This window comes from Bos indicus, chromosome 13 (genome assembly GCF_029378745.1).
Source record: "Bos indicus isolate NIAB-ARS_2022 breed Sahiwal x Tharparkar chromosome 13, NIAB-ARS_B.indTharparkar_mat_pri_1.0, whole genome shotgun sequence".
Lineage (NCBI taxonomy): Eukaryota > Metazoa > Chordata > Mammalia > Artiodactyla > Bovidae > Bos > Bos indicus.
Genome location: NC_091772.1, coordinates 22,961,634 through 22,976,145, shown reverse-complemented (window position 1 = coordinate 22,976,145; position 14,512 = coordinate 22,961,634). Strand labels below are relative to the sequence as shown.

The 14,512-nt window shown below is 38.1% G+C and overlaps 1 protein-coding gene across 5 annotated transcripts in view; it reads right to left on the bottom strand.

The window, feature by feature from the left end:
* Positions 1–14,512, bottom strand: part of MLLT10 (MLLT10 histone lysine methyltransferase DOT1L cofactor) — a 207,311-nt gene that overhangs the window by 30,212 nt on the left and 162,587 nt on the right. For all 5 annotated transcript variants that reach the window (XR_002182142.2, XR_002182143.2, XM_019973026.2 and 2 more), the window contains exon 14: positions 307–485. Coding sequence is in view for 3 of the 5 variants with exons in the window: in XM_019973026.2 (XP_019828585.2) it covers positions 307–485 (179 nt within the window). In the remaining 2 variants the exon portion in view is untranslated. The remainder of the gene's footprint in view (positions 1–306; positions 486–14,512) is intronic.

Sequence of the window (14,512 nt, the reverse complement as noted above, 5' to 3'; positions counted from 1 at the left end):
AGCAACTGAACTGTACTTGTAAGTCCTAGTTTTAAAATAAAGAATAAAAGCTGCCCCCAAATTACTATTTCACATTATTAGGACAAAATCAGAAATGCAGAAATCTAAAAGAATTAGTTGGTGCCAACATCAGTTTGTGCTCTCAGGAATATCAAGTAAAAATGAGTATTATTTCCACTCATGTCAATACAGGTTGAGACATTTTATAACTTCCTACAGGAAGTCCTATTCATTTCTCTCTTAAAATAAAACAGTTTAAAAATGACAAAACGATCCACATTACTTTGTAACATTGTAATAATTTACCTGAGTTGCAGCAACAGCAGAGGGTGCAGATGACCCAGCTGACGGGGAGAGAGCGCCCACTTGCTGTAAATGCCCAGAAGGTTGCTGAGGTAAATGAGAACTGGAGACAGGAGTACTCGATCCTGAGCCAGATACTACATTTGGAAATGATACTGCTACATCATTGCTGTTATAAATACCTATAAGGGAAAAAAAGGTCTTATTAAAATATTTTATAACTTAGCAGTCAAATCTGTCACAGACACGCAATATTAATCAATATGTTAGAGTACCCATCTTTGCTCCTGATCCTTCCCACAATGATAATTTTATTGGTTTAAAAAAAAAAGAATAAAAACTGACTTTTCATAAAGCAGGTGTTTTAAAGAACCTAAGTCATTTTTTACACATCAATGATGGTTTGTTAAGAGACAGAAATCACCTCAGGAGGTGCTTTGTAAGAATAATAATAAGGATTTTAGGAATTCCTAAAAGAAATGACATGTCTGTTAAACCGCAAAATGAAGACATTAGAAACTGTATAAAAATCACTTGGTAAACCTTTCAAAAATGCAGAGAGTTAGGAGCCAGAGCTCATGAACTGAGAAGGTCTGAAATGGTAGGAGACTCTGTCTTCGGAAGAACATCCAGATTACAATGCAGAAAATAAAGGGAACAAGACTAGACATGCCAAGAACAACAAAAAGCTTGATGCCACTGGTGGACACCCCCTCCGTGAGAATAAAGAGTACCGGTGGGTTCTGTAGACATTCGAGAGGTAAAATAAACAGGACTTTATGACTGACTGGATGGGATATCTAAGTACGAGTCAGGGTGGCCAGGGACATGGAATACGAGGTATTGGATGCATTCACTTCAGAGAACACAGAAAAGGACTATAAAGACTTGAAAGCATTTTCAGTGGCACCACAGGGGTAAAAGCCAGAAAGAAAGAACAGAAGCAATCCCATCTAGAAAAGTGGATGGGAAGAGAACAGAGAGAGAACATGAACAAAAGTTAAGAGGAAACAAAGAGTTACTTAAAAAGTGCTCTGTGGGTTTCTTTTAAAAAGACTGGAGCTCGTGTTCTTACACTGATGCCTAGGAGTCCAAGGAGAGGCTCTTTAAGGATAAAGGTTAAGAGACAGGAATCCCTATAAACCAGTGGGCTCTCAATCAGGGGTGATTTTGCTCCACAAGAGACTTGACAGTGTCTGGAGACATTTTTGGTTGTCAAAACTAGGAGGGGCTACTGGCATCTGGTAGGTCAATGGTGTGTGCAGGCTCAGTCATTCAGTCCTGTCACGACTCTTTGTGACCACATGGACTGTAGCACACCAGGCTCCTCTGTCCATGGAGTTTTCTAGACAAGTGTACTGGAGAAGGTAGGCATTTCCTCCTCTAGGGGTAATTGCCAGGGGATGTTGCTAAACATCTCACAATGAACTGGAGAGCTCCTCAGAACTAAGAATTATCTGGCCCTTGGAGTCAACAGCAAAAGAAACTGAGAAATCTTGTAATAAACCAGGGCTCCTGGGAGGCTGGGAGGTAATAAGATCCTAACACAGAGGAGAAAGCAGGGGAAAAAAGAATCTAAGAGGGCTGTATTAAAAACAAAAAACAAAAACAGTGAGAAAATACAGCCCTCAAAGGCAATAACTAGTTATCTATAATGACAGTACAATTTACTTTGTGTCTAAAAAATACAAATACTATTAATTCATAATATATATATAAAAGTACCTATAGTCTTCAAACAAGGGGAATTAAAAAAAAATTGGGACATTTTTAAAGGTCTTACAGCTGTAACTAAGGCTCCTAAGACCCTTTTTATATCTACCATTTCTCCAGGAAAAAAAAAAAAAAAGATAATTACTTATTCACTCAACAAATGCATTCATTTCCACAAACATCTGAGAGCTCACTGTTTACCAGACATTATTCTAAGCTCTAGAAATACAAAGCCATTCAAGATATGTGGTCTCTGCCTTCAAGAAGCTTAGCGGAAAAAAGAGACAATTACAAAAGACTGTGAAGAGCACTGTGACAGACACATCCTCGGGAGGCTGGGAGTGCATAAAGAGGGGCATCTGACCCAGACCTGGAGGGAGAGACTGTGGGTGAGAAGGGTACCTTTAGAGCCCATTCCTAAAAAAGCTGCAGGACAGAGGAGAAGGGCATTCTGAGGAAGAAACATGCCACAAAGAGCCAAGTAGATTCCAAGAGCTTATATGTACCACCCATGCAGCCTAAGCAGAAATGAGGCTAAAAAATAAGCAGGAATCAAGAATAGTAAAAATTAATGTGTTAGAAATTTAGAGACAATAGGAAACCACTAAAGGACTGTAAGCAGAAGTTTGGTGTGACCAGATTTTGTGTTTCAGCAAAACATAAACCGCGGGCACAATGCTGAGAACAGCCTGGGAAAGAGGTTTAAAAAGAGATTGAGAAAGCTGTTAAGGGCTGCTACAGTAATATTGATGAGCAAAAATATTATTTTTAAAAAACTTAAAGCAACAGCAATAAAGAGACATTACAAAAATTACATTCACAGGACTGGAAACTAATTATATTTGAAGAATAAAAGAAAACAGTCAAGAATGACTCTTAAGCACCAGTAAGTGGATCACAATAAACTGGAAAATTCTGAAAGAGATGGGCATACCTGACCTGCCTCTTGAGAAACCTGTATGCAGGTCAGGAAGCAACAGTTAGAACTGGACATGGAACAACAGATTGGTTCCAAATAGGAAAAGGAGTACGTCAAGGCTGTATATTGTCACCCTGCTTATTTAACATATGCAGAGTACATCATGAGAAACGCTGGGCTGGAGGAAGCACAAGCTGGAATCAAGATTGCTGGGAGAAATATCAATAACCTCAGATATGGAGATGATACCACCCTATGGCAGAAAGTGAAGAACCAAAGAGCCTCTTGATGAAAGTGAAAGAGGAGAGTGAAAAAGTTGGCTTAAAGCTCAACATTCAGAAAACTAAGATCACAGCACCCAGTCCCATCATGGGAAATAGATGGGGAAACAGTGTAAACAGTGGTTGACTTTATTTTTCTGGGCTCCAAAATTACTGCAGATGATGATTGCAGCCATGAAATTAAAAGACGCTTACTCCTTAGGAGGAAAGTTATGACCAACCTACACAGCATATTCAAAAGCAGAGACACTACTTTGCCAACAAAGGTCCATCTAGTCAAGGTTATGGTTTTTCCAGTGGTCATGTATAGATGTGAGAGTTGGACTACGAAGAAAGCTGAGCGCTGAAGAATTGATGCTTTTGAACTGTGGTGTTGGAGAAGACAGTCCCATGGACTGCAAGGAGATACAACCAGTCCATCTCCAGTCACCCAGGAGATCAGTCCTGGGTGTTCATTGGAAGGACTGATGTTGAAGCTGAAAGTCCAATACTTTGGCCACCTGTTGCGGAGAGCTGACTTACTGGAAAAGACCCTGATGCTGGAAAAGACCCTGACGCTGGGAAAGACTGAGGGCAGGAGGAGAAGGGGATGACAGACGATGAGATGGTTAGATGGCATCACCGACTCAATGGACATGGGTTTGGGTGGACCCCAGGAGTTGGTGATGGACAGGGAGGCTTGGCATGCTGCGGTTCATGGTGTCGCAAAGAGTCGGACATGACTGAGCGACTGAACTGAACTCAAGTGGGTGTGAGAGTGGTAAACAGCATTCACTGAAGCAGGAACAGCAACTGAGAGCACCCAGCACTTGTTACTACGTGTAGGTCACTGTGCTAGCACAACAGACCAATGAAGTACTATTACTCCCATTTTACATATGAGCAAACAAGTTTAAGGAACTGAACTAACCTGTTTAGTGACCTAGTAGATGGTGGAACCAAGAGTCAAATTCATACAGCCATCGGACTTTACAACTGAAACCACTTCCTAAATACATGTTTGAGGTTCAGGTTGAACATCACAGTCTTTGAGATGCCTACGGGACACAGAAGGCCTAGATGGTCTAGAAGATAATGTAGGGAGTCTGAAGCTTAGCAGAAAAATCAGGTCTAGAGATACAAGGATGTCAGAAGGATGTCAGGTCTAGAGATACAGGAGTCAGAAGGATGACAAAGATAGAATAAACATGAAAACTCAAAAAGGCTTTCTGCTGGCCTGCTAACTATAGTTCATATTAAGACACACAGAAACTTCACATTAAAAAGCCTAGATTTCTATTTTCTTCTAAAAAACCTGAAGTTCTGTTCACACTGATAATGTATCCTCATTCATTTATGTCACCTACTTGGCTTCGTTAAGTAACTGATTATAACAACTGTGATATGGACACTGGTCAAAGGCAAGGAATGGAAAAATGAGATCACCCAAAGAAGTTCTCAGTGTGATCAAGAGAAGAAGATTAAAGACAGGACCTAGGGAACATTACCATTTAAAGGGTAGTTTTAACATTCAACAAATATTGAGGTACTAATTATTTGAAAAGGCACTGAAGACAGCAAAGAGCACAAAGGAATTCTTCCTTGCAAGAACCCAGTCTCACAGCAGAGCTAGTAAGTACTCATAAGCCACTAGATACAGGAGGGAAACACTAAGTACCAGAAGGTCATAGGAGATGAAAAAGTACAGAGGAACAGAGTGGGGTAGAAGAGTTCCAGAGAGAAGTACTTGAACTCAAAATTTAAGTTTTAGGGTAAAAATACCTTAAAAGGTAGAGTGCTTTTTTAAATTATCATAAAGCATAATATACATGGAATCTCCAGTTACCAAATCTAAAAGACAAAAGTGAGCTGGAGGCAGAAGGCTGAAATCACAAGAGCACAAGTTTTCACCTGAGACAAAAGTACAGGCTCTCCCAAGCATGTGATCTCAACTTTCTGAGCCTCTATAATGTTCTTTGCTATAAAACCAAGATAATAGCTACCTTAAAGGTTTTTATTTTAGAATATCCATGTAAAGTCTCTAACAATGCCTAAAGCACAGTTAAGTCAGGAAAGTACTGTATTTTAATTGTCAGGTCCTCTAAAGTCCCTGTTGTTGTTGCTTAGTTGCTAAATTGTATCTGACTCTTAGAACTCCTTGGATTGTAGCCCACCAAGCTCCTCCATGGGCTTTCCCAAGCAAGAATCCTGGAGTGGGTTGCCATTTCCTTCTCCAGGGGATCTTCCTATCCCAGGGATTAAAACCATGCCTCTTGCATTGGCAGGCAGATTCTTTACCACTGAGCCACCATGGAAGCCCCAAATGTCCCCACTACACTTTGAAAACTACAAATACCATTATCACTGCAATGGTATATCATGAAAGTATAATACCAAAAAGCAAAACTGTGGTGTTTGAGGACCTTCAATCTCTAAACTTAAGTCTATTTTCATACTGCATTAGCATGTACTTAAATGGGAAACTGCACAGCTAAATAGGAAGCAATCACACTTTGAAACTAGTGTTCAGGTTATTGCAATAAAATGGAACAAATCAAAATTTTCCTTTCTTATCAAATCAGGAAAGCATGGAATTCTGAGTGTTTTTTGAAAATGAAGCTCACTTGCTTACCTCAACTCTCTCATACATCAGGTATTATGGTTCAGCATTATCACTAAGACCTCTAAATCTTTTTTTCCGAAAGCAAATGATCCTCTTTAGATTGTTCTGTACTTGTTTTCTGTTTAACTTCACTCTATTTCCATCTTTTACAAGCTATATGCTATTTTAATCCAAATCAAGGTGACATTCATCAAACTAAATAGACCTGAATCCTGCAATGCACAAACTCTAGGAAAATACCCTGAAATTCACCTGTTCAAGATAGAATAAGAAACAAAGATGCAGAATGACAAAGAGAGTGGCAGTAACATACTGATTCGTTTATCCATCCAAGAAATATTTATTTCATATGTGCTAAAATATAGCCACTATGCTAGGAGCAGGGAATAAAGTAGGGAACACGACAGAAAAGATCTCTGCTCTCCAGGAATATACAAACTAACCAGGGAGGCAGACATTAAAACAAACACATGACTATAAGCTGTGCCAAGTGCTCTGATGGAAGAGAAAAGGGTGCCATCAAAGTGAAAAATTAAGAAGCAGAAAAAATGATACACCAAGACCTAAAGGTTAGGTACATAGTTAACTGAACAAAGAGTGAAGGAGAAAAGCTTGTTCAAAAGACAACATATACTCATTGTTAATAATTTTAAATAAATGTGAAAGCAGGAAAAGAAACTTTTAAATATATTTGTAAAAAACATTAATTTATATATTTAATATAATTATATATAATTAATGCATATAATACAATACACTATAATATATAACATATTATAATGAAATATAAACAATATCCTCCTCCTCCTCCTCCTAAGTTGCTTCAGTCGTGTCCAACTCTGTGCGACCCCATAGATGGCAGCCCACCAGGCTCCCCTGTCCCTGGGATTCTCCAGGCAAGAACACTGGAGTGGGTTCCATTTCCTTCTCCAATGCATGAAAGTGGAAAGTGAAAGTGAAGTCACTCAGTAGTGTCCGACTCTTAGCGACCCCATGGACTGCAGCCTACCAGGTTCCTCCATCCATGGGATTTTCCAGGCAAGAGTACTGGAGTGGGGTGCCATTGCCTTCTCCGATAAACAATATATTTAACATTAAAATATTAATTTATATATTTAATATAATTATGTACTTTCTATATTTAATATAATATTAATTTATATATTTAAATATTATTATATATTTTCAAACTTTTCAGTACATAGCTTACAGTTGTGCTGTATACAGCTGCCTATATACTGGATAGAGAATTTTAATCCTTTTATTAACTTACCATACACATTTTTGGGTTTCATTATATTTCAAAATGTTTTATATCATTTTGATATCAATTGAATATTGCAGAATTGACCTGATTTTACAATATTCCACAAATATTTATGTGCCTTATATGATCAGATGCAATATGTGCTGCTAAACACACTACAAAAAAAGAAAACAGATACTATCCTTGCACTCATGGAGCTTACAGTGACAGATCCACACATTAAATAATCACACAACTATTAGTGCTATGATGAAAAAGTAGAATGTGCTACGACAGAATATGAAGGGTAACTTAATTAAGATTCACAGTACAAAAAGGAAAAAAAAAAAAAAAAAAAGGATCAGCAGTAAAGAGCAGAAATCCTTAGGGGTGGTCTCTATTTTTACTTGCCGAGAATTCATTCCCATTTCTTTTTCAAACAGCACCCTATTTTCCATTAGGGATATACTCCTGGCCAGGGATGAATATGTGATCTAACCTGATGTGGAGCGTTTCTGCGGGGAACTTACACCTTTAACACATGCCCACCACGGCAGAGAATGGTCAGACCTAAGTTAGTCTAATACTACTAGTAGTCTATTAGGTTCTTGTTCACCTGGCCCTGGAAACTACTGTTTCTCTCCTCCCAAAGGTTTTGGATGAGGTTTTTCTACTAATTCTCTGTGCGGTATAATAAGCAAAGAAACAAAATACTCAAAAATGAAGCTAGAATCCAGCCCAAGAACAAGTTCAGGTATAACTCTGCAGGCAATAAACGACTTGCCAAAATCACAGTAATGGAAAACTATTAAAGCATTTTAACCTAGAGAGTAACAAGATCAGAATAGTATTTTTTAAAGATCACTTTGAATATAATGCGAATGCCTTAAAAGACAATAGAAGGGGACTTGCCCAGTGGCACAGTGGATAAAAATCCACTTGCCAATGCAGGGCACATCGGTTCAAAGCCTGGTCCAAGAATTCCAAGTGCTGTGGACAAACTAAGTCCGTGTACACAATCACTGAGCCCACATGCTGCAACCACGGAAGCCTGTGTGCCTAGAGCTCGGGCTCCGAAGCAAGAAAGGCCACTGCAACGAACAGCCTGCACACCACAACAAAAAGCAGCCCCCATTCACTGCGAGAGAAAGCCCACACAAAGCAACAAAGACTCGACAGAGTCAAAAATGATTTTTTTTAAAACAGACAACAGAAGAGTGGAATCAGGGAGCTAACTTTAATCACTGCAATACTTGAGGCCAAAGATTTTATTTATCTTAAATCTGGTGAGAATTATGGAATGAGTGAACCAGAGGCTCACGACTGAGCCTCAAGGAATTTCAACACCAAATCAGGATGAAAGGGAAGCCACAAGAAAACTAAAAACAAATGGTCCAAACAGTAGGACAACCAAGCTAAGGCAAGAAGAAGAGAAGGGGAAGTGATGTAAGATGATCATGAAAAAAGAAAAGTGAAAATACCCATCTGAACTTGGCAATGTGAAAGCTATTTCCGACCTAAGTGTAGTAGTAGTTGCAGAAAGAAGCCAGTATGAACTGGGTTAAAAAAACAAAAATCAATCAATCAATGGGGGAATTTGTTTCTGTCAATGAGGGAGATCAGGCAATGTAAAAATCTTTCTGATTAAAATTACCTAAAAATGAATAGTTGAGTCTAAAGAAAGAAAAAAACCTTAGGGGCAAAATGAAGAGGAAAAGCTTTAATAGCTGACCTACAGCAGCCTCTGTCCGAAACCTAGGAGCTTGGCTTTAATGCTCACAAGGAAAGAGATAAACCTTGAGTCTCCAATGGAGGAAAAGCTGAAATTGGTAAGACCTTGTTTATATAGTTTAGACTTTACAAGGGCTAGACTTTGAGGGGAAAGTTAAGCTATTCTTTCCCAACTCCACCCCCAAAAGACTCTCACAAAACACAAAACCCCAAAATCACAGCATACAGAGGGAGAAAAAAGTTTATCCAATTTGACCTCAGCTTTGAATAAAGGATGGAAAATCTGCCTTGAGATTCAAATAGGTTGACAGCCTTGTCTTCAAATAGGTTTGGGGGTTTGAATTTACACCATGTTCCTGGTCTGGTAAATCCCAAACATTAAATTAACATAAGAAGGGGTTAGGCAGTCTTGTCACTCTCTGAAGGGATACATCCTCAACTCAGAATAGAAAATGAGCTTGCAAAACAAAATTAGAAAACAAGGGAAGAACAATCCTCTTTCTCACAAGTTAGCATATATAAACATTAAAATTTGACTGTCTTCTAAGAACCTTAGAAAATAGAACCAGCAAATAAGGATTAGGACACAAAGATTCCAAATGATTAAGAACCTAAGAAAAGGAATAAAAAATGAGAGAAAGAACAACATTCTATAAGAACCTGGGATTATCCTGCTGTGGTAAGCAGAATTTGAAAGATGTTTCCCAAGTTCCCCCTCTCCTGGTTATTCAACCAAACACTAATCTAGCAACTGTTCTGAAGACACCTGGCAGATTGAATTAAAGTACTGATCAGCTGAACTTAAAATAGGTACATTATCTGGATATGAGGATGGGCCCAGTGTAATCAAATGAGCCCTTAAAAACCAAGGAAGGGCAGGATAGCCAGTGGGAGATGTAGAAGAGAAAGCAAGAGAAATGCAGCAGAAGGGAAAGTCAAAAGAGATTCTAAGTATGAAAAGGACTCAAACCATCACCTAGGGGCACATATGCAAGGATGAGCAAGAAGCCTCTAGGAGCTAAGGGAGGCCCTCAACTGACCAGTATCAGGTAGTGAGGAAGTATTAAAAGAATAGTGGAGACCTATAAGAAGGACATGGAGCCATCTTAAAGGGCTCCCAATGGCTAACTGTGAACAATTTGAGCACCACAACAAAGGGATTATAATCCATACAAATCTGTAAGTCCACAGTGAAATAGACTGAAATGATGAAATTCCTCAACATTCTGATGAGGAATGACTTTAATTTACAGTCTTTCATTTCAAACTCATGCCCATCGAGTTGGTGAAGCCATCGAACCATATCATCCTTTGTTGTCCCGTTCTCTTCCCGCCTTCAATCATTCCCAGCATCAGGGTCTTTTCCAATGAGTCAGCTCTTCACATCAGCTCTTCACATCAGGTGGCCAAAGTATTGGAGTTTCAGCCTCAGCATCAGTCCTTCCAAAGAACACCCAGGGCTGATCTCCTTTAGGATGGACTGGTTGGATCTCCTTGCAGTCCAAGGGACTCTCAAGAGTCTTCTCCAACACCACAGTTCAAAAGCATCAATTCTTTGGCACTCAGCTTTCTTCACAGTCCAACTCTCACATCCATACAAGACCACTGGAAAAACCATAGCCTTGACTAGACGGACCTTTGTTGGCAAGGTAATCTCTCTGCTTTTCAATATACTATCTAGGTTGGTCATAACTTTCCTTCCAAGGAGTAAGCATCTTTTAATTTCAAAATCACTACAGATGGCAATCACCATCTGTAGTGATTTTGGAGCTCAAAAAAATAAAGTCTGACACTGTTTCCAATGTTTCCCCATCTATTTCCCATGAAGTAATGGGACCAGATGCCATGATCTTAGTTTTCTGAATGCTGAGCTTTAAGCCAACTTTTTCACTCTCCTCTTTCACTTTCATCAAGAGGCTTTTTAGTTCCTCTTCATTTTCTGCCATAAGGGTGGTGTCATCTGCATATTTGAGGTTATTGATATTTCTCCCAGCAATCTTGACTCCAGCTTGTGCTTCTTCCAGCCCAGCTTTTCTCATGAGGTACTCTGCATATAAGTTAAATAAGCAGGGTGACAATATACAGCCTTGATGTACTCCTTTTCCTATTTGGAACCAGTCTGTTGTTCCATGTACAGGTCCAACTGTTGCTTCCTGACCTACATATAGGTTTTTCAAGAGGCAGGTCAGGCGGTCTGGTATGCCCATCTCTTTCAGAATTTTCCACAGTTTATTGTGATCCACACAGTCAATGGCTTTGGCATAGTCAATAAAGCAGAAATAGATGTTTTTCTGGAATTCTCTTGCTTTTTCGATGATCCAGCGATGTTGGCAATTCTCTGGTTCCTCTGCCTTTTCTAAAACCAACCTGAACATCTGGAAGTTCATGGTTCGCGTATTGCTGAAGCCTGGCTTGGAGAATTTTGAGCATTACTTTACTAGTGTGTGAGATGAGTGCAACTGTGCAGTAGTTTGAGCATTCTTTGGCATTGCTTTTCTTTGGGATGGGAATGAAAACTGACCTTTTCCAGAGCTAAATTCTTAAAAACAAGAAAGAAAAAACCAGACCAGGTCCATTAAAAAAGAAAAACCCACAAAGAATTCCTAAAATTTAAAAACACATTCACTAAACAGAAACAATAATAGAGTAAAGAAATTATGAGTGAACAAAAAGTGCTAAAGAAATTAAATAGATATAGCACACAGAGATTAACAAGTGGAGATTATAAAAGAGAGGGTAAGGAATATGAAAGGTGAAAATCTTAAAAAAGTCCTCAAGAACAGAAAGAATAGGAAGAGTAATAATTTGAGATATAATGGTTACAACTGGGTCCAGAACTGACGATAGACACGAATTCTCTCAATGAAGCAGCACAGAAGATCTTAAACAGGGGTGTGCATGGAAAACGGTCTGAAGCTTAGGCACACAAACAGGAAAGGGATTAAAAGAGAGTCTGGGTGTTTTTTCAAGAGGAAAGACTAGAGCATGTTTAGATGTAGATGGTCAAAGATAAGTGATAGTGAAAGAGAGGGTAAAGAAACTAAAATGATAAGGTCTCACTGTCATAAAATGACGGCATAAAAAGGATAGATGAGATCCAGATCACAAGTAAGGATTAGCCTTTGACTGCAAGAAGGACTGGAGAGAAAGAAAAGAAGATGGATACAAATCAAGCACAGTTGCAGAACTGGGTGTTGAGAGATCAAGGTTTTCCTGGGAATAAAAGACAAAGACATCTACTACAGTGGGGACAGGGAAAGGGGAGGAAGAACTAAAATACCATGGCAAAAATTGAGAGGTTCCCAGTGATGTGTACTAGTGTTGCCAAGTAATGTAAATGTTACTCAAGGCTAATATCAGGAACCTAAACACTTAGCTCAGATGAAGTATAAAAATACAGGTAGTCAGGTTAATGAAGGAAAGTACTAAACTAAGAAGAGATAAGACACACCGAAACTGGTATCAATCATAAGCCTAGATGAGAAACATCATGAAGTTCATCACACAGTGATTTATTTTTTAATTTCTTTACTTTAATAAAAAAGAAGGTATAGTAGGAAACAAAAATTGTCCAGTAAAATGAAGATCATAATCTTATTAGATGTGGCAGCTGTTAAAACAATTATTCATTCTTCATGAAAGATTTTTTGTTATTTAAATAAAAACATAAAAGTAACAACAACATTCAATTTTAGAAAGTGAAGACAAGGAAAAAACTACTCTCAAATCTTTAACATAGTTACTATAATTATGTCTAATATTTTATTCTCTATATTTCTGACTCTTCCAACTAGAATCTGAGCACCAAGAAAACAAGAATCATAAGAAATTGACAGTCTTTTACCATAGAGTCATTATTTATGCGTAATAATACACAACTTGTTGTTCTGGGTTTGATGTCTGGGAAAATATATCCTGGATATATCCAGAAAATATATCCAGGATATATTTTCAAGTTATTAGATAAACTTCCTAAATAAAACTCAATGATCAAATCTAGGTGATACTGTAAGAAATAAGGTATAATTTTCACATTCCCAATACTTTCACTTTTCCTCTATGATAAATATCCCTGTAACTCTAGTCTTTTCATATGTTGTACCATTTCCTTAGAAAAGTAATCACTTCTATTTAGTCCTTTGCGATGTCCTTAAGAAGCACTTCATAGTTAAGAGTCCATGTTTTAGAATTCTTTCCTTTCTTGATATTTCTACATTTTCCCTATAATGTGTCCAGATGAGAATTTTTTCTTCACTCTTTTTTCTTTGGCACTCCAAGGGCTGTTTCAATTTAAGACCTCATTTTTTTTTTTTTTTTAAAGAAAGTTTATCTCCATTATTTCTTCACATTATTTCCTCTTCTATATTCTTTCTCTGCCTTTCTGGGGCTCCTGTTATCTAGATTCTACTTCTATCCTCCTTGTTGTTCAGTCACTCAGTCGAGTTCGAATCTTTGTGACCCCATGGGCTGTGTGTAGCACGCCAGGCTTCCCTGTTCTTTTTAAATTTTTTTATACAGATCCTTTCCATCTTTCTACAGATTTCCTTAATCTGACCTACCTATTAATTATTCTCTTCCTTGGCTTTATGCATTGCTATTTATTCCATATATGGTGTTCTTTATTTTAACCATTATAATCTTCCATACCTAAAATTTCTGTCTCTTTTTATAATGTTTTCTTAGTTTAAAATTATTTCCTCTCACATGTTTTATATGTTTATTACACTGATTTGGTCTCTCTCCATAGTTCTGTTAAGGACTGATCTGGGGAAGGTCAGATTCTTAGGTCTCCTAAATCTTCACACACCTAGAAACAACTTTCAATATGAGCTTTCTAATTTGGAATAAAAATATTAGTTGCTTCTAATACTTTTGGAGCATGATGCATGCTCCACAAGCATCATGAAGAAAAATCTGAGAAGCATAATTCCAAATATTTAGCTGTTATTACATGAATATACTATTCTATCAGGAACAGGTATATACATCAATCCACTCCAAGTAGCTACACTTTAAGCATCAGGTAAAATGTTCCATTCTCTGGTATCTCGTTCCCTCAGATGAAAGTAATTTCCTCTGACCTTGAACTCTTATTATACTATAGATCATTTAAGAAGTTATAACAATTATCTGGAAATTATTTATATACACAGTTCTTTTCCTTAGATTTTATGTTCCCAAAACAAAGGTCCATATAGTCAAATTTTCCAGTATTCACGTATGGATATGAGTTGGACCATAAAGAAAGCAGAGCACCAAAGAACTGATGCCTTCAAATCGTGGTGCTGGAGAAGAGAGTCCCCCGGACTGTGAGGAGATCAAATCAGTCAATTCTAAAGGAAATTAACCCTGAATATGCACTGGAAGGACTGATGCTGAAGTTTCAATACTTTGACACCTCATGTGAAGAGTCAACTCACTGGAAATGACCCTGATGATGGGAAAGATTGAAAGCAAAAGCAGAAGGGGGAGGCAGAGCATGGAATAGTTAGATAGCATCATCGACTCAATGGATATGAATGTGAGCAAACTCTGGGAGACAGTGAAAGACAGGGAAGCCTGGCATGCTGCAGTTCATGGGGTCACAAACAGTAGGACACAACTTAGCGACTGACAACAATAACAAAGGCAGGACCCACTTGCAGTATATACTTATTTCCCCAAAGCAACTAACCAGGATGTTAGATATAGAAACAATATATACCTGCCAAATGAAA